This window comes from Labrus bergylta, chromosome 14 (genome assembly GCF_963930695.1).
Source record: "Labrus bergylta chromosome 14, fLabBer1.1, whole genome shotgun sequence".
Taxonomy (NCBI): Eukaryota; Metazoa; Chordata; class Actinopteri; order Labriformes; family Labridae; genus Labrus; species Labrus bergylta.
The window spans coordinates 95,035-115,034 of NC_089208.1; the positions used below are offsets into that span (position 1 = coordinate 95,035).

The 20,000-nt window shown below is 44.7% G+C and overlaps 1 protein-coding gene across 5 annotated transcripts in view; it reads left to right on the forward strand.

The window, feature by feature from the left end:
- The window catches only part of LOC110002890 (glutamate receptor 1), an 85,322-nt gene that overhangs the window by 30,914 nt on the left and 34,408 nt on the right, over nt 1-20,000 (forward strand). For all 5 annotated transcript variants that reach the window (XR_010668680.1, XM_065963069.1, XM_065963068.1 and 2 more), the window contains exons 3-6: nt 6,526-6,765; nt 17,054-17,238; nt 19,701-19,754; nt 19,856-20,000. The exon at nt 19,856-20,000 is cut by the window's right edge and continues 14 nt beyond it. Coding sequence is in view for 4 of the 5 variants with exons in the window: in XM_065963069.1 (XP_065819141.1) it covers nt 6,526-6,765; nt 17,054-17,238; nt 19,701-19,754; nt 19,856-20,000 (624 nt within the window). In the remaining variant the exon portion in view is untranslated. The remainder of the gene's footprint in view (nt 1-6,525; nt 6,766-17,053; nt 17,239-19,700; nt 19,755-19,855) is intronic.

A 20,000-nucleotide genomic window follows, 5' to 3' on the forward strand; every position in this document is an offset into this window, starting at 1 on the left:
AGAGTCTTGATGTTAGCGTGAGACAGGATGTAACGAGGTGACGGCTCATTGGTCGGCTGTTTGGTGAGAGAGAGGGGGGGGAGAGAGAAAGAGAGAGAGGGAGACGGAGGGGGAGAGAGAGAGAGAGAGAGGGGGAGAGAGAGAGAGAGAGAGACAGAGAGAGAGAGAGAGAGAGAGAGAGACAGAGAGAGAGAGAGAGAGGGGAGAGAGAGAGAGAGAGGGGAGAGAGGGGGAGAGAGAGAGAGAGAGAGAGAGGGGAGAGAGAGGGAGAGAGGGAGAGAGAGAGAGAGAGAGAGGGAGAGAGGGAGAGAGGGAGACGGAGGGAGAGGGAGAGAGAGAGGGAGAGGGAGAGAGGGAGGGAGAGAGAGAGAGGGAGAGAGGGAGACGGAAGGGGAGAGAGAGGGAGAGAGGGAGACAGAGGGAGAGAGGGAGGGAAAGAGGGAGACGGAGGGAGAGAGGGAGAGAGAGAGAGAGAGTGGAGGAGGAGCGGAGAGGAGAGGAGAGGAGGGGAGGAGGAGGAAGAGGAAGAGGAAGAGGAAGAGGAGGAGGAGAGGAGGAGGAGAGGAGGAAAGAGGAGGAGAGGAGAGGAGAAGAGAGGAGAGGAGGGGAGAGAAGGAGGAGGAGGAGGAGGAGGAGGAGAGAGGAGGAGAGGAGAGGAGAGGAGAGGAGAGGAGAGGAGAGGAGAGGAGGAGAGGAGAGGAGAGGAGAGGAGAGGAGGAGGAGGAGGAGAGGAGAGGAGGGGAGAGAAGGAGGAGAAGAGGAGGAGGAGGAGGAGGAGGAGGAGGAGGAAATGAAACTGTGTTGCAGTCCTCCTCTTATCAGGATCAGGTGTTGAATGTTGAAATAAAGAAATGTTGGTGGGGCTGAAACATGGAGGCCGGAGGTTTTCTGGAAAGAGCACACTCGGAGACAAACACAGACAGCTGATTCGGTTGGCTGGTGACATTTCGCCCTTGAGGATTCACTTGTAGTTACACGCTCAGTTGAACGCCTCGAATGTGAAGCGAGGATAAAGAGCAGCGCTGCGTGTTTCACCTAAAAAGACGTTTATCTACAACAACACAATTTGGCAAATACAGACATGAAAAAGAAAAGCAGAGCGAGAAGCAGAGAAAAGGATTATCTTTAATTAATCATCCAAAGCTTCATGTTCGACAGATCAGGAGCTCAGAAACCTGAGCGTGAAAAAACACCGAGACCGAGGGAAAGAGAGGGAGGGAAAGAGAGGGAGGGAAAGAGAGGGAGGGAAAGAGAGGGAGGGAAAGAGAGCGAGGGAAAGAGAGGGAGGGAAAGAGAGCGAGGGAAAGAGAGCGAGGGAAAGAGAGGGAGGGAAAGGACAGAAAACAGCCACCTCACCTGTGTCCTCCTCCTCACCTGTGTCCTCCTCCTCTCTCTGTGTCCTCCTCCTCACCTGTGTCCTCCTCCTCACCTGTGTCCTCCTCCCCACCTGTGTCCTCCTCCTCACCTGTGTCCTCCTCCTCACCTGTGTCCTCCTCCCCACCTGTGTCCTCCTCCTCACCTGTGCCCTCCTCCTCACCTGTGTCCTCCTCACCTGTGCCCTCCTCCTCACCTGTGTCCTTCTCACCTGTGCCCTCCTCCTCACCTGTGTCCTTCTCACCTGTGCCCTCCTCCTCACCTGTGTCCTCCTCCTCACCTGTGTCCTCCTCCTCACCTGTGTCCTCCTCACCTGTGTCCTCCTCCCCACCTGTGTCCTCCTCCTCACCTGTGTCCTCCTCACCTGTGCCCTCCTCCTCACCTGTGTCCTTCTCACCTGTGCCCTCCTCCTCACCTGTGTCCTCCTCCTCACCTGTGTCCTCCTCCTCACCTGTGTCCTCCTCCTCACCTGTGTCCTCCTCACCTGTGCCCTCCTCCTCACCTGTGCCCTCCTCCTCACCTGTGTCCTCCTCCTCACCTGTGTCCTCCTCTGCTCTGATTGAGGGATGAACTGTGCCGGAGAGAGATTGTCCCTTTTTTCTTTGTTATTGACGGCACACTGAGCTATAAAAGGCACCGCTTATCTGACGACTGCTGCAGGGTCTCCAGACGACTTTCAGGTTTGAGCCCAGTGAGACATGAAACATTAACCTTAACGTCGATTTGAGTACATATCCATACACACAGGTGTTTATTACTGAGGTATAAAGAACTACATATCCTTACACACAGGTGTTTATTACTGAGGTATAAAGAACTACATATCCATACACACAGGTGTTTATTACTGAGGTAAATAAAGAACTACATATCCATACACACAGGTGTTTATTACTGAGGTAAATAAAGAACTACATATCCATACACACAGGTGTTTATTACTGAGGTAAATAAAGAACTACATATCCATACACACAGGTGTTTATTACTGAGGTATAAAGAACTACATATCCATACACACAGGTGTTTATTACTGAGGTATAAAGAACTACATATCCATACACACAGGTGTTTATTACTGAGGTAAATAAAGAACTACATATCCATACACACAGGTGTTTATTACTGAGGTAAATAAAGAACTACATATCCATACACACAGGTGTTTATTACTGAGGTAATAGTGTCGTCATAATAAGGACAGCTTGTCTGACCTTTGACCGACATCCTTACACAGAGCTGACAGAGATCGGACCAGACGGACTCTGATTGGTCAGTCAGATAAACACTGGAGGAAGTAGTGTCTCTGTCCCCTTCAGTCTGTGACCTTTGACCCTGCCTCTTGTTCTATCTGAACCAGTCTCTTCACATCCTACAAACAGAGTGGATGAACGTCAGCGTGGAGTGTTGGTGCAGGGATCAAAGCTCGCTCTGTTTGCGAGATGACTGCATGTCATTCTGGGAAAGTGGCGGGGAAGAGCTAAGTGACGGGAACGCGGGATGACGGAGCGAAAGCGTGACCCGATCCTTTGGATGTGTTCTGCCTCGTCTTTTCAGCAGAGCAGCGTGGTGAAGGCAGGAGGAGGATGGTGATTCTCGACCTCTTGATAACCATCGATACCTCTCAGCTGAACGATCTCTCGTCGTCCTGACGATGGTTGTTACAGACGGACAGATCTGACGGACAGATGTCAGGAGGACGAGCAGCTCTGTGTGCAGACGCGGCCTCAGCTGTGAGCCCCGTGGCGCTCGTCCTCATCTCTGGGCTGTGTTTAAATAAAGCTCTGTCTAAAAGCTTTGAGTGGCGAGGAGCGAGATGTGTGACTGGAGGACTCTCAGTGAGGTCGTTCAGTCTCTGTGATGTCACTGAGAGCGTCCTTGATGAGAGGAGGAAGTGTCAGAGCTGTCACGCATCACATTCAACATTAACAAATCAAAATGGGTTTTATTTGCAGGTTTTTTAAACATGCTAGTAGTTTATAGATCTCAGTGCGTGACCCTAACCCAGGTCAGAGGTCAGAGGTCAGTGCTGTCCTCTCAGGATTAGTGTCACCTGGACAGCTGTGATACGGCCGTTAAACCAGGACTTTTCTGAACCTTTCTCCAGACGAGATCTTGGACGCTGTGACAGATTTTATACATAAAGGTTCTAGTTTGGCGAGCTGGGATCATCAGAAGGACTGGATCAGATGGATGACCTGCTCTAATGTTACAGAATGTGTTTTTAAAAGAGGCAAGAATCACTTTCCAGTCGTTAAACCTCTAAACACTGAAAACAGACGGGCTCGATACAAACCACGTTTCTGCAAGCTCCCTCATTTTAATGATCAGTGATGTCGATTCATTACAGACTTTGTGTATTCTGTATTAAAGCACCAATCATCACTCATGCTCTAACTCTACAGAAACATGTGTATGCACAGCCTCCTGATGAAGGAGCTCTACAGCAGCACTGATGCTAACAGACAGATCACTTGTTAGCATGATAGCTTCCACCTAAAGGCTAAGGGCTATTGTTAGCATAATAGCATGGCCCAGGGGGAGGAGCTATTTCCATTGGGAGTTGTTAGCATGTTCGCACAGCCACAGGGATCAAAGGCTGCACCAAGGACACACACACACACACACACACACACACACACACACACACACACACACACACACAGATTTTAGACAGGTTGTCCTTCACAACCTAAAACCACTTAAAGTGAATCTCCTCCAGACTTAACAACACAAAAACAACCAGACGTCTAAAATAGACTCTAAAGGAGCAGTATGTAAATCTCTCTCCATTTTTCAAAAGCATCTCCAATATTGATCCTAGTTTGAGCACGTTTCTGCTCGTGGAGCTTATTAGAAACATGTAGAGGCTTTTTAGGTCGGGTACAATCACTTCTATCTGAACCACTTCTCTTGACCGCTTCCATCGCTGCAACACCTGTTGACCTGATAACTGCTCTCATATCTGACAAACCGAGGGGCGTCCAAAACGGCTGTGTGGGGGGTCTTAAAAGCTTCTACCTTCTCTGGCTGCTGCATTGTTGTTAGAGAAGCCAGCACTTCAACATAGCATGTTTCCTTAATGTCTGATCAGATAGTAAGATACCTTTATCATCTCACTCACTACACATCTCACTGATTGGACCTTTAATAACTGTTTCTCTATTTCATCATCATCATCATCATCTGAGATCTCACAGTCTGAGTCTCCATCCACAATCCTCAGGGACATGGATTAAGGAGTAAGGTCTTTTACCTGCTTTATGTAACATATCAATGAGTAAGGTCTTTTACCTGCTTTATGTAACATAACAATGAGTAAGGTCTTTTACCTGCTTTTTGTATCATATTAATGAGTAAGGTCTTTTACCTGCTTTATGTAACATAACAATGAGTAAGGTCTTTTACCTGCTTTTTGTATCATAACAATGAGTAAGGTCTTTTACCTGCTTTATGTAACATAACAATGAGTAAGGTCTTTTACCTGCTTTTTGTATCATAACAATGAGTAAGGTCTTTTACCTGCTTTTTGTATCATAACAATGAGTAAGGTCTTTTACCTGCTTTTTGTATCATAACAATGAGTAAGGTCTTTTACCTGCTTTTTGTAGCATAACAATGAGTAAGGTCTTTTACCTGCTTTTTGTATCATAACAATGAGTAAGGTCTTTTACCTGCTTTTTGTATCATAATAATGAGTAAGGTCTTTTACCTGCTTTTTGTAAAGTGTCTCAAGATAACACTTGTTATGAGTTGATGCTATACAAATAAAAATTGAATTGAATTGAATTGAATTAAGATTACAGTGATCCTCACAGGTGAGTGTATATTAGTGTGATTGATTGACAGGTGTCTCAGCTTATCTCTCCTCCTGCTTTGTTTACCAGAGGACTTTGCTGAATGGGACTGAGCGAGGAGAGCGTAAAATAAGACGGTTATTTCCTGGACGACTCTAGGGGCCTCAGCACTGAGAACTACTTTGTGTTCAGACTTAATCCCTGAGTGTGAAGGAGCGCTGCTGAACACTAATTTGATTATATCCATTGTTCATCCGGGGATTCACCGTGTGGAGGCCTTTTGTGAGAAACAGGAACATTTATCAGCCATGCAGCAGCAGATAAGTCAGCAGCTGAAATCACGTCCATGAAGATAAGAACGCTTTATCATCCCTTAGCTTATTACCAAACACAGATTCTGCTGTTTGGAGTTTCATATCGACTAAGGCAGATAAAACAATCAATGGGCACATTTCAGAAAGCTCCGGCTCTGCGGGGAAGAAGAGGCTATTAAAATTCAAAAGAAGGATAAACTAAATATGACGGAGACAGTGCTTAAGAGTACTAAACTTGAATTTCTCCCTCTGGTTCCTAAAAATACTAAAAACATTCCTTCATCCTCTGCACATGGTGACTGAATGTCTGCAGCATGTAAACAGAAAGGATCCCTGCAGAGAGAGACCTTTTGGTGACAGAGGAGGTGGATTTTATTTGATACAAACAGCTGTTACATCACTCTCTACAAACACAGCAACCTGAACCTGCTCAACACACAGTTGTTGTTGCCTCAGTTCTTTAGTTTGGTTTTCATTTTGGGTGATTTTCATGTTGGAACTCAATGTTTGAGAAACACAACACAAAAAGATATGATGATGGAGGCAGACCAGCAATAAAACATGGCAGATATTAAGTTTGTGTGATCGACGTGTCTCGAACGCCTTGTCTCGACACTCATTAATGCTGTCGGCACACAGACAGATCGTAAACACAGTGTGTGATTAAAGAAGGAGACGGTTTAGATTAAGATCAGAAAATGAATAAAACGTATGAAATGACAAACTGACGGCGAAAGAGAGGAGAACAGATTTTAAAATATGTAGCAGGATGATTGGTCGATAGAGGTCGAGGCAGAATCTGGTTGGTTAAGAACTTAAAGAGTAAATCAGCTGATCGCTTGATCAGAAAGACAGAAGGAGAGAGACATGAATGATTGTTGACTAATGAATGAAGGTTTTGTACATTATTCTGCTGGAGGGTGAAGATCGACTGGGACGTCCATCTGAGTTCATTAGCTTGATGCTGAGATCTCACTGTCACTTTGTTCCCCGGATGCTGCAGCTCAAATATCCTCTGTTTTCTCTCCTTTCTCTCCCAGTCTGCTCTCAGTTCTCAAAGGGCGTGTACGCCATCATGGGTCTGTACGACCGGCGCACCGTCAACATGCTGATGTCATTCTGCGGCTCTCTGCACGTCTGTTTCGTCACACCTTCCTTCCCTGTTCAGACCAACAACCAGTTCGTCTTGCAGCTCCGGCCCCAGCTGCAGGAGCCCCTCATGGCCCTGCTGGAGCACTTCTACTGGACCAGGTTTGTCTACATGTACAGCCCTGACTCAGGTGAGCTCACAGTGAATGACTTTCATGTAAAGATTGCAGCATAGTTTGTTCAGCAGGAAGCTGTGGACAGATGTATTGTTCCCTGGTTGGTGTACTTCCTATCGTCTCATTTTTATTGATCTATCACATCTCAACGTAGCTTATGTTTCTTTGAAAATGAAAGCTGACAATTCTCATGACATGACAGCTCGAGCAGCTGATGGATAGGACAGATCAGTCTCAATATTCACAAATGCACACAGAAGGATTCACAAATGTATTTCATTCTATATAAATGTAAAACAAATCCACAAATAAAAAAACAAGATTCACAAATGTAGTTCTGATTCACATACAAATACTTATAGTTTTATATATATATATATGTAATAGAAATCCACAAATACATATAATATACATATATATTTAAAAAACACATTTGTATCTTGTTACATTACAAACTGTTCAATCTGCTTTTACAAACTGTTTGTCATTTGTGAACCTCACTGCGTTTGTGTGTGGGACTTTTGAGACTCCACTGCCGTGGTTAGATTCACAAATGCATTTTTTTCAGCAGGCAAATGTCTGTAGCCAATCAGATGTCTCCTTCCTCTTCAGCCAATCACAGTAGCATAGATTCAAGAGTATGTTTTAATGTGATCACTTTAGCGTTGCATCTGCGCAGATAGCGATTAGTCTAGCTATCAGACAATCTGATTAAGTCATCTTTAATCTGACCAGCACAAATAGTCTCTGTGATTGTTGTACTATACATGGAAAGTTGTTTATCAGAAGCTGGCGCGGCCGTGTCCAGACGCCGTCCAGGTTGCTCTGCTGAGGCTGTGTGTTTTTTTCTTATTTTTGTGAACTTTTTTACATCAAGTCTTTCGGCAAAGATAACTTATGACCAAGATACCCTTTTGGACATAAGGAGACTGGTCACAAACAGTTTCCACCTGTTACAACGATGATCAGTGGTTGCCGGTCGAACTCCTGGGCAACACAACACAGGACGGGAACAATGGCCGGAGGAGGAAAAAGCACTGCGGAAGACGAAGTGGTGTCCGAAACAGGCTAAGAATTCATGCCCACCCCTGCCAAGCGTCCTTCTTGCCGACGTCCAGTCCCTGGATAACAAGATGGATGATCTGAGGGGTCGGGTAAAATACCAACGGGACATGAGGGACTGTAACATCATCTGCCTGACGGAAACATGGCTCACTCCCGTGGTGCCGGATCAAGACATCATGCCATCGGACTCGTTCTCTGTGTTTCGCAAGGACAGGACGGAGGAATCTGGCAAGTCAAATTGTAGAGGGGTTTGTTTTATGACCAACAACAGCTGGTGTAACCCACAAAACATTAAAACTCTCTCTAACTCCTGCTCGCCACATCTGGAGCACCTAACCATCCTGTGCCGTCCATTTCACCTCCCCGGGAATTCACTTCGGTCATCGCTACATCTGTTTACACCACAAACGGACACGGACACAGCTTTATCGGACCTGCATGACGTGCTGTGCCGGAACCAAAACAAACATCCGAACGCTGCCCTCATCGTGGCTGGGGATTTTAACAAGGCGAACCTGAAGAAAGTTATGCCGAACTTTTTCCAACACGTCACTTGCCCCACCAGGGGCAACAATACACTGGATCACTGCTACACGCCATTCAAAGAGGGCTACAAGGCGACTTCCCTGCCCCCACTGGGTAAATCAGACCATTCCGCCATTTACCTTTTGCCAAGGTACAAACAGACGATTGTACATGAAAAGGTGGTGACGAGGCAGGTTAGGTGCTGGAACAACCAATCAGAGGCTACGCTGCGAGACGCTCTGGATGACGTCGACTGGGGCATGTTTCAATCCAGCTCGAGTGAAGTAGACGAGTTTACGGAAGTTGTGACGGACTTCATAGCAACGCTGGTAGACGACGCTGTTCCTATGGTGTCTGTCCGGTTTTTCCCGAACCAAAAGCCATGGGTGGATAAATCTATCCGCACCGCTGTGAACGAACGGGCCGCTTCATACAACTCTTCACTTCTCACCGGCAGGACGGAGGAATACAAAGCGGCGTCTTACAGACTGAGACGAGCAGTGAAAGACGCTAAGCGGAGGTACAGGGACAAAGTGGAATCACAGTTCCAGCAGCGTGATTCAAGGAGCTTGTGGCAAGGACTGCAGACAATTACTGACTACAGGAAAAGAGCCCATGTCTCGGTGAGTGCAGACGCCGCTCTGGCTAACGAACTGAATGACTTTTAATGCGCGATTTGAGGCTAACGCTAGCACCCAGGTACTGCACACCACCTCACCCATCTGGACAGAAGGAAGGGGGACTATGTGAGACTGTTGTTCATTGATTTTAGTTCAGCTTTCAACACCATAGTCCCTGCCACCCTCCACTCCAAGCTGATCAACCTCGGACTTAACACCTCCCTGTGTGCTTGGATCCTGGACTTCCTGACGAACAGATCCCAGGTGGTCAGAGTGGGCAGACACACCTCCAGCCCCTGCACCCTCAACACCGGAGCACCACAGGGCTATGTCCTCAGCCCCCTGCTCTTCACCCTGTACACACATGACTGTGTGGCCACAAGCAACTCCAACATCATCGTGAAATTTGCAGATGACACGGTGGTTGTTGGTCGCATCAGCAACAATGATAAGCAGGCGTATACAGGGGAGGTTGGAAACCTGTCACAGTGGTGCCAGGACAACAACCTGCTCCTGAATGTCAGCAAAACCAAGGAGCTGATTGTGGACTTCAGGAGAGGACAGCAGAGGGATTACACCCCACTGAGAATTGATGGGACGCTGGTGGACAGGGTGTGCAGCTTCAAGTAGCTGGGGGTGCAGATCTCTGAGGATTTAACATGGACAACCCACATAGACAGTCAGGTGAAGAGGGCGAGGCAGCGCCTCTATCACCTCAGACAGCTGAGGAAATTCAAAGTCTCTGTGAAGGTCCTGAAGACTTTTTATTCCGGAGCGGTGGAGAGTGTGCTGACTGGAAACATCACCCAGTGGTACGGGAACAGCACTGGGTGTGACCGAAGAGCCCTGCAGAGGGTGCTGAAGTCAGCAGAGCGTACCATGGGTACAACACTCCCCACCATCCAGGACATCTTCACAAGGAGGAGCACAGCCAGGGCAAAGAGGATCATGAGTGATCCCTACCACCCAGGTAACGGACTGTTTACATGGCTACCCTCTGGCAGGCGCCTTCGACACATCAAGGCGAACACAGAAAGACTCAGGAAGAGCTTCTTTCCTCCGGCTGTCCGGACTGTTAACTCCACTCTCCTCAGTTAAAAACAAAACAGAACTGTGACTACATGATGCACACACACCACACATTCCAATCTGCACATTGCACTTTGACACCCTGGATACTTAACACACTGACACTTTACACTGTTTACATTATTCTATATTTTATATTTTGTATATTCAAACATTTCTTTACACACTGACACTTTACACTGTTTACATTATTCTATATTTTATATTTTGTATATTCAAACATTTCTTTACACACTGACACTTTACACTGTTTACATTATTCTATATTTTATATTTTGTATATTCAAATATTTCTTTTTTTTTATTTTACATTATATGTCTATTTTACTGTATTTATGTGTATTAGTAATTTGAGAGTTATTGCATGGCCCTGTGGAACTGTCTTTACATTTCACTGCACATCTGTATGAGCATGTGACAAATAAAAATCTTCAGTCTTCAATCTTATCGTGGTTATGACATGGCTATATTGACTGTGTGTTGTTGGTTTAACTGGTGTTGAATAAACTGGTGATATTCCGGCTGATGTGTTGGGGCCGAGGCTTTTGTAGGACCCATTGTTTACTATCGTTATCACATTTACAACCAGACCAGGTCCTCAGCCCGGTCCGTTAACAACATAATGATGGTGTTTGACAGGAGCTGCTGCTTCCTGTCGCCCTGCAGCTGCACTCAAAGATTCACGTTTAGAGACACAAACTTTGAATTCTTCCTCTGAGCTTAGAGTTGCAGATAAATTCTAAGAATGAGAAAAAGAGGCTGTTAGCTTCTTCTCCTCTGCTCTCAGCCGTTGGTGCCTCCCATGACTTTATAGTCCATCTGACAGTTGGTGGCAGACCCATGGCAGGAAGTGTTTCCACAGTGTTTGCCCCCGCGGTGCTGTCTGTCTCATGTTATTGCTCCTCAACATCTGCAGACGAGACGTTAGCTTTTATCTGGAGGCAGAGCGGCTCTCCTCAGGCTGAAGACTCCAACAGCTCAGGTTTATGTCCACTATCAACGTCTGCCGCCACCACACAGCGCCTCCCTTGGGGAGGACGGGGAACCATCTGTAAACTCTCACATGCTGTTTTTTTTTACGCTGACTTGAACCAACCATAAAAGTGATGTACATTGTTTGATCTCTCGTGGTCAACCAAGAATTTACATAGAATCAGTAACATGTGACACACTGAACCAGACTAACCCCTAACCCAGAGAACCCAGAAAGCACGTCTCCAAACAGAGAGAGAGAGACAATTCAAAGTCTGTTAAATCAGAAATAAGGTCGGTACACAGAAGGTATCCCAAAGGCTCATCAAACATAGGGAAACATGGTTATAGGAATCAACTCGAGGGAAATCAACACTGTCACAAAGGAAGAAGGAAGGGAACAAAGAGACTGAGACCTCATCCACACATGGAGGGGTATTTTTGAGTTTCAGCTCTCTGTAAACGCTCTGTTAGTAAAACTCCTTCCAGGGTGAAGTTGTTCAGAAACTCTGTTTAAGGTGTTTCTGTGTTTAAAACAGAGTTTAGTTTTGTAACTGTCGCTTTAGTTTACATGAGATTAGAGCGATGGCAGACGTAACCAAACTAGCACTGTTGCCAACGAGGCTAACTGGACTTTTTACACGCTCACACATACACACACAGTTACTCTCTCACTATGTGGAAGAGCAGAGACGCCTGATTGGACGACGGAGGTCACTGCTGCTTTATACAAAACTCTGACCACACAAACCCCACCCCCAATGTCTGCAGATTTAGAGGAGACCTGGTCAGTCTTCAGGGCGGTGGAACAACTTTGAAAATGAAATGGTCATTGCAGAAGAACAGGGAGAAAATGTTTGCATGTCAAGTACATCATTGTTGACTTGGTGTGTTCATGACAGCATTTAAAGTGCATTTTAGTGTTTCATGTGGGCAAAGATGTGTCTGAGCGTGTTGGGATGTGATTTTTTATATTTAAACAGTGGAGGAAAACCTCTGTTAAAAAAATCAGGTAACAGAAGCAGGAGACACAGCAGGGAGGGCAGGAAGTGGAGGATGAAGCATCGAGGTAAAAAAGGAAACACAGGACATGAAACATGGGGATAACAAAGGGAAACTTTACGTAACTCGTTCCTCTTTAGCTTCTTCCTGTTTTTCCAAATGTTTTTACTTCTGACTCCAACAAGAGAGAGGAGGTGGACAGAATGTCAAACTGAAGTCCACAAATCAAAAGTGTTGACACAAACAGTCTGTGTTTACAGTAGCATTAGTTTAGAGTCAAATCCAGCCAGTCAGTCTCAGGTTGCCTCTGGTTCCTCAGTCAGTCTCTCTCCCTTGATGTCCATACTCCAAATCCTGTTCTAAGATTGGTTAACTATCCAGGCCTGTAGGGCTTCATGTAGGAGATAATACCCCGTGAGGAAGTGCATAAACAAGCGTCACCCTTTCAAAGTCAGCTTACCATCTGAGAACTTTCCCAGGTGTTGGATCAAGCTGCAGGACTTACATAATGTAGCTTTAATTTGTCATTTCAACCTTTCAAGACCTGCTTAAAAAACATCTTAAACACTGCTGATGTTAATGAGAATCAACCCAAAGGATGGTTTTGAAAGCTTCCTGTTTCATCATCAGAACAGAATCTGTCATGTTAGAATATATTTCATTAATAGGCAAGGCAAGGCAAGTTTATTTATGTCACACATTTCAACAACAAGGTAATTCAAAGTGCTTCACACAAGACATCAAAAGCATCAGGACAGAGGAAAGAAAAGAAACATTAAAATAGAACATTAAAAAAAAAAAAAAAACAATCACTGGAATTATTAAATCTGAACATATGTTCAAATAAAATAATTCAAATGAAATTAATTTAAATAAATAAAGTAAAAATATAAAAAGAGTTAAAAGTTACACTGCAGAGTTAAAATTTAAAATCTTATTAAAGCTGTTTAATGAAAGGCAGCTGTAAACAGGTGAGTCTTCAACCTCGATTTAAAAGAACTGAGAGTTTCAGCAGACCTGCAGTTTTCTGGGAGTTTGATCCAGATATAAGGAGCATAGAAACTGAACGCTGCTTCTCCCTGTTTGGTTCTGATTCTGGGGACAGAGAGCACCTAAACCTTTAAGCGCTTTATAAACCAGCAACAGGATTTTAAAGTCTATTCTCTGACAGACTGGGAGCCAGTGTAAAGACCTCAGAACTGGACTGATGTGATCCATCTACTTGGTTTTGGTGAGGACTCTAGCAGCAGCGCTCTGGATCAGCTGCAGTTGTCTGACTGATTTTTTAGGCAGACCTGTAAAGACACTGTTGCAGTAATCAAGACGACTGAAGATAAAAGCATGGACACATTTTTCCAGGTCCTGCTGGGACATAAGTCCTCTAATTCTTGATGTGTTCTTCAGGTGATAGTAGGCTGGCTTTGTAATTGTCTTAATGTGGCTTTTAAAATTGAGGTCTGAGTCCATCACTACTCCCAGATTTCTTGCCTGGTCTGTGGTTTTAAGTCTTACTGACTGAAGCTGATTGCTGACTCTTAGTCGCTCCAACTTTGCTCCAAAAACAACAACCTCAGTTTTGTCTTTGTTTAGCTGGAGAAAGTTTTTGCACATCCACTCATTGATTTGCTCTATGCATTTACCCAGTGCTTTTATGGGACCATGGTTGCCTGGCGACATTGTAATATATATTTGTGTCGTCTGTGTAGTTATGATAACTTATTTTATTGTTTTGTATAATCTGAGCTAGTGGGAGCATGTAGAGGTTAAACAGAAGAGGCCCCAGGATGGAAGGAGCACTACTCATCCTTTTGTGATCCACGGTTTTTAAGGCTTTGTGGCATTTTCACTATCGTTGGAGAGAGGTGTTAGCATAGTTTAAGTTAAAAGCTAATTCTAGCTTAGTAAGAACAGTACACCTGTAGCTCAAAGGGACATGTACACCTGTAGCTCAAAGGGACAGGTACACCTGTAGCTCAAAGGGACATGTACACCTGTAGCTCAAAGGGACATGTACACCTGTAGCTCAAAGGGACATGTACACCTGTAGCTCAAAGGGACATGTACACCTGTAGCTCAAAGGGACATGTACACCTGTAGCTCAAAGGGACATGTACACCTGTAGTTAGAAGGGACAGGTACACCTGTAGCTCAAAGGGACATGTACACCTGTAGCTCAAAGGGACAGGTACACCTGTAGCTCAAAGGGACATGTACACCTGTAGCTCAAAGGGACATGTACACCTGTAGCTCAAAGGGACATGTACACCTGTAGTTAAAAGGGACAGGTACACCTGTAGCTCAAAGGGACAGGTACACCTGTAGCTCAAAGGGACATGTACACCTGTAGCTCAAAGGGACATGTACACCTGTAGCTCAAAGGGACATGTACACCTGTAGTTAGAAGGGACAGGTACACCTGTAGCTCAAAGGGACATGTACACCTGTAGCTCAAAGGGACAGGTACACCTGTAGCTCAAAGGGACATGTACACCTGTAGCTCAAAGGGACATGTACACCTGTAGTTAAAAGGGACAGGTACACCTGTAGCTCAAAGGGACAGGTACACCTGTAGCTCAAAGGGACATGTACACCTGTAGCTCAAAGGGACATGTACACCTGTAGCTCAAAGGGACAGGTACACCTGTAGCTCAAAGGGACATGTACACCTGTAGCTCAAAGGGACATGTACACCTGTAGTTAGAAGGGACAGGTACACCTGTAGCTCAAAGGGACAGGTACACCTGTAGCTCAAAGGGACATGTACACCTGTAGCTCAAAGGGACATGTACACCTGTAGCTCAAAGGGACAGGTACACCTGTAGCTCAAAGGGACATGTACACCTGTAGCTCAAAGGGACAGGTACACCTATAGTTAAAAGTGACAGGTACACCTGTAGCTCAAAGGGACAGGTACACCTGTAGCTCAAAGGGACATGTACACCTGTAGTTAAAAGGGACAGGTACACCTGTAGTTAAAAGGGACAGGTACACCTGTAGTTAAAAGGGACATGTACACCTGTAGTTAAAAGGGACAGGTACACCTGTAGCTCAAAGGGACAGGTACACCTGTAGTTAAAAGGGACAGGTACACCTGTAGCTCAAAGGGACAGGTACACCTGTAGTTAAAAGGGACAGGTACACCTGTAGCTCAAAGGGACATGTACACCTGTAGCTCAAAGGGACATGTACACCTGTAGCTCAAAGGGACAGGTACACCTGTAGCTCAAAGGGACATGTACACCTGTAGCTCAAAGGGACAGGTACACCTATAGTTAAAAGTGACAGGTACACCTGTAGCTCAAAGGGACAGGTACACCTGTAGCTCAAAGGGACATGTACACCTGTAGTTAAAAGGGACAGGTACACCTGTAGTTAAAAGGGACAGGTACACCTGTAGTTAAAAGGGACATGTACACCTGTAGTTAAAAGGGACAGGTACACCTGTAGCTCAAAGGGACAGGTACACCTGTAGTTAAAAGGGACAGGTACACCTGTAGCTCAAAGGGACAGGTACACCTGTAGTTAAAAGGGACAGGTACACCTGTAGCTCAAAGGGACATGTACACCTGTAGCTCAAAGGGACATGTACACCTGTAGCTCAAAGGGACAGGTACACCTGTAGCTCAAAGGGACATGTACACCTGTAGCTCAAAGGGACATGTACACCTGTAGTTAAAAGTGACAGGTACACCTGTAGTTAAAAGTGACAGGTACACCTGTAGTTAAAAGGGACAGGTACACCTGTAGTTAAAAGGGACAGGTACACCTGTAGTTAAAAGGGACATGTACACCTGTAGCTCAAAGGGACATGTACACCTGTAGTTAAAAGTGACAGGTACACTTGTAGTTAAAAGTTACTGGAGCTGTATCAGGGTTCTTGTTTTACCTGAGTCAGGACTTACAGGCGTACTGGAGCTGTTTCGGGGTTCTTGTTTTACCTGAGTCAGGACTTACAGGCGTACTGGAGCTGTTTCGGGGTTCTTGTTTTACCTGAGTCAGGACTTACAGGCGTACTGGAGCTGTTTCAGGGTTCTTGTTTTACCTGAGTCAGGACTTACAGGCGTACTGGAGCTGTTTCAGGGTTCTTGTTTTACCTGAGTCAGGACTTACAGGCGTACTGGAGCTGTTTCAGGGTTCTTGTTTTACCTGAGTCAGGACTTACAGGCGTACTGGAGCTGTTTCAGGGTTCTTGTTTTACCTGAGTAAAAGTCAGGCTGCTAAGCTATAATCATGGCTCACAGCTCAGGAGAAAGATAAAAGATTACAGTTGCCCCGAAAAGCTTCTCACATAAATCTGATTTCACATAACTTCTCACTTTAATCGTCATCAACAATGTTTTTTTGTTCTTTTCCAAATCAGGCCAGTGAAACAAAAATAAACCATCAATCTGCTGCATTGTGTCAGTGTGAAGCAGCTACTTGAAGTTTCATCAGACCAAGTCCAACCCGAGGCAGACAGCACGCTTCACAAGAGTCAGATTCTACCGCAGAAAAAACAGAGTACATTCAGTTTGAGGAGCCACAGTAACTTACATCTGCTCCTCAGCATGTCACATTCAAACTGATCAGTGTTACAAATATGCTGCCAGCATGGGAACAACAAGGCGGATAGTGATGAGGCCTGCAGGCCGTCAGTGGTAACACCTGCTGTTCTGTGTATGTCACTTATGCTATACATTGCTAGAAAGTTTTGATTCTTGTGACTCTGACCATGTTAACCATTTCAAGGCCCAACCGACACAACAATTTTATCCTTCAAAACTTCAGAGTTGTTTAGGGGGATAGGTGTTTTGAAGGACAGGTTCATAGATGAACAGGTTTTTATAGGGACAATAGTGTAGGTAGGTGTGTAAGTGGACAGGTGTTAATTGAGAGAGGTGTGTCGGTGAACAGGTGTTAATGGGGACAGGTTTACAGGTGTAGAGGTGTTTATGGGGGCAGGTGTGTCTAAAGTTGTTAGATGTTAGATCCTCACATGAACACATAAAGGTGACTACCTCTGATTCAGGTGTCCTCTCTTGCCCTCTCAGGTTTGTCAGTGCTGCAGAGGATCTTGGACACTGCGGCTGAGCGGACTTGGCAGGTCACCTCAGTGAACTTGGACACTCTGACAGAAACGGGCTTCATCAAGCTGCTGACTGACCTCGACTTCAAGAAAGACTTTCAGATCATCATCGACTGTGAGCTGGAACGTCTCAACTCCATCCTCAAGCTGGTAAAAACGGCCTGATCCATAGCTACACACACAAACCTGACTCTAAAAAGAGTCTCATCGCTTTTTTTCTTTCATGGTTGTCATGGCAACAAGGTGTGCCAACCCTTTACCTTTTGTATGCACACAGAAGCAGTGTCTGAAAGGAAAGGGGAGGTTCACTGTTATTATTTTCGCAGTAATGACAGTGATCTTCTTCTTCTGAATGCCTTTCATCTAATGCTTCTGAATGTGTCCAGAAACATCAACAGCTCTTTGTTTGATGTTTTATTTAGCACACAGAAATGATACCGATGCAAAACCTTCTGAACAAAGTTTACTGTTTGTCTGCAAGTGATGTCAGGATTCTCAGGAAAGTTGTGGGGTTTGAATAGAAGCTTTTTCTCAAAATATATCTACACAGATATTTGGTTAAGATTATTATAAAGATGGAGATAACCCTCTGAACATATGTGGATCATAATCTGTGTTGTTGTTTAAATCAAGAGTTTAAGAGTTTAAAGACACTGAGAAATTAGTGCTTCATGACCAATCAGTCTTAATGTTTTTTGTGCTTTATGTCCTTTGATAAGTGTATTTCTTAAAGTTAGTGAATAATGTAATTAGGGCTGACCCAATATAGTCGGGTACCCAATGATTCATTGGTCAGAGCCTCAGTTGACTCTCAGTCTCACAGTCGTGCACAAGGATGGTTCCATTCCAGCTCTATGGGGGGTGTTTAATGTCTAACTTCACATAGTTTTGTCTGTTTTAAATAATGCATGACTCAGAGCCTCTCTTGGTATAAATATCATCTTATTTATACTTTCAGTCCTTTAAATCACTCTCCTTAGTGTGTTTATGAAGAAATCATCCTGAAGTACTGATAGAACAGCAAATCCATGGTTTGAGAATTTCATTGGCTACAAGAGATGTCAGTCATCGGCACAAACGCTTTTGATAGGCTGTCAGAGCAGGGGGAGGCACCTCTTTTCAACAAAGGCTCTCATTCGGCCCTCATGTGTGAGGATCATCCTTCATGTTATCATGTGAGGATCATCCTTCATGTTATCATGTGAGGATCATCCTTCATGTTATCATGTGAAGATCATCCTTCAGGTTATCATGTGTGAGGATCATCCTTCATGTTATCATGTGAGGATCATCCTTCATGTTATCATGTGAGGATCATCCTTCAGGTTATCATGTGAGGATCATCCTTCAGGTTATCATGTGAAGATCATCCTTCATGTTATCATGTGAGGATCATCCTTCAGGTTATCATGTGAGGATCATCCTTCATGTTATCATGTGAGGATCATCCTTCATGTTATCATGTGAGGATCATCCTTCATGTTATCATGTGAGGATCATCCTTCATGTTATCATGTGAAGATCATCCTTCATGTTATCATGTGAGGATCATCCTTCATGTTATCATGTGAGGATCATCCTTCATGTTATCATGTGAGGATCATCCTTCATGTTATCATGTGAAGATCATCCTTCATGTTATCATGTGAGGATCATCCTTCAGGTTATCATGTGAGGATCATCCTTCAGGTTATCATGTGAGGATCATCCTTCATGTTATCATGTGAGGATCATCCTTCATGTTATCATGTGTGAGGATCATCCTTCATGTTATCATGTGTGAGGATCATCCTTCATGTTATCATGTGAGGATCATCCTTCATGTTATCATGTGTGAGGATCATCCTTCATGTTATCATGTGAAGATCATCCTTCATGTTATCATGTGAGGATCATCCTTCAGGTTATCATGTGAAGATCATCCTTCAGGTTATCATGTGAAGATCATCCTTCAGGTTATCATGTGAGGATCATCCTTCATGTTATCATGTGAGGGTCATCCTTCAGGTTATCGTGTGGGAGGATGGTCCTGGTCGTTGTGGACTCGGTCTTCAGAGCAGTTTGAGATGTAGCTGATGGGTTTTACTCTCCAACTGCTCCGACTCTTTTGATTTTAATTCTGAACTAATTTCTTCATCATTCAAAATTGACTGTCTGGCGAGAGAACACAGAGAGTGTGACTGGAACTGGTTCAGAAAGATAATTTTACATTTAAAGATGATGACATGTTTGAAGCAGAGAGAGAGAGAGAGCAGAGAGGGACGACCTACAGGAAACCTGCAGCTGGGTCACCTCTCCAGAATCAGCTGCTGCTCCAGTCGCTTTAGAGCTGCACTTATTAAAAACGATCAGGTGGTGTTCCTCCTGTCTGTTCTTTACTCGGTTCATTTCATTCTGTGAAATCCTCAGGTGAAGCTTTAGGCGGAGCTTGAGGTCTACTGTGTGATTTTAGTAACACACTCATGATGAACTAAACCATACAATGACATGAATACAGAAATACTGATGGACAACATGTTTTTATAGAGTTTGGGTTACACACACACAAACACACAGACACATACACACTGATTAAGTTTGTAATTATCTTCTTGTCTTCTGTCCTCGCTCAGATTGCAGCTCAGAAGAGAAACTTGAAGAATTATCACTTCGTCCTTAACAACCTGGTGAGTCTGACACAAGAGTGCTGAGGGTGTGTCACAGTGTGACCCACCTTACACCCTGACCTCTGTGTGTGTGTGTGTGTGTGTGTGTGTGTGTGTTTCAGGGCTTCATGGACCTGAACATGACAGAGTTTCAGAAGCTAGGCCCCAACGTGACTGGTTTCCAGCTGGTGAACCAATCTGATCTGGCCGTGGAGAAGATCAACCAGGACTGGCTCGACTTCGACAGCAAAGACCTGAAACTGGCCC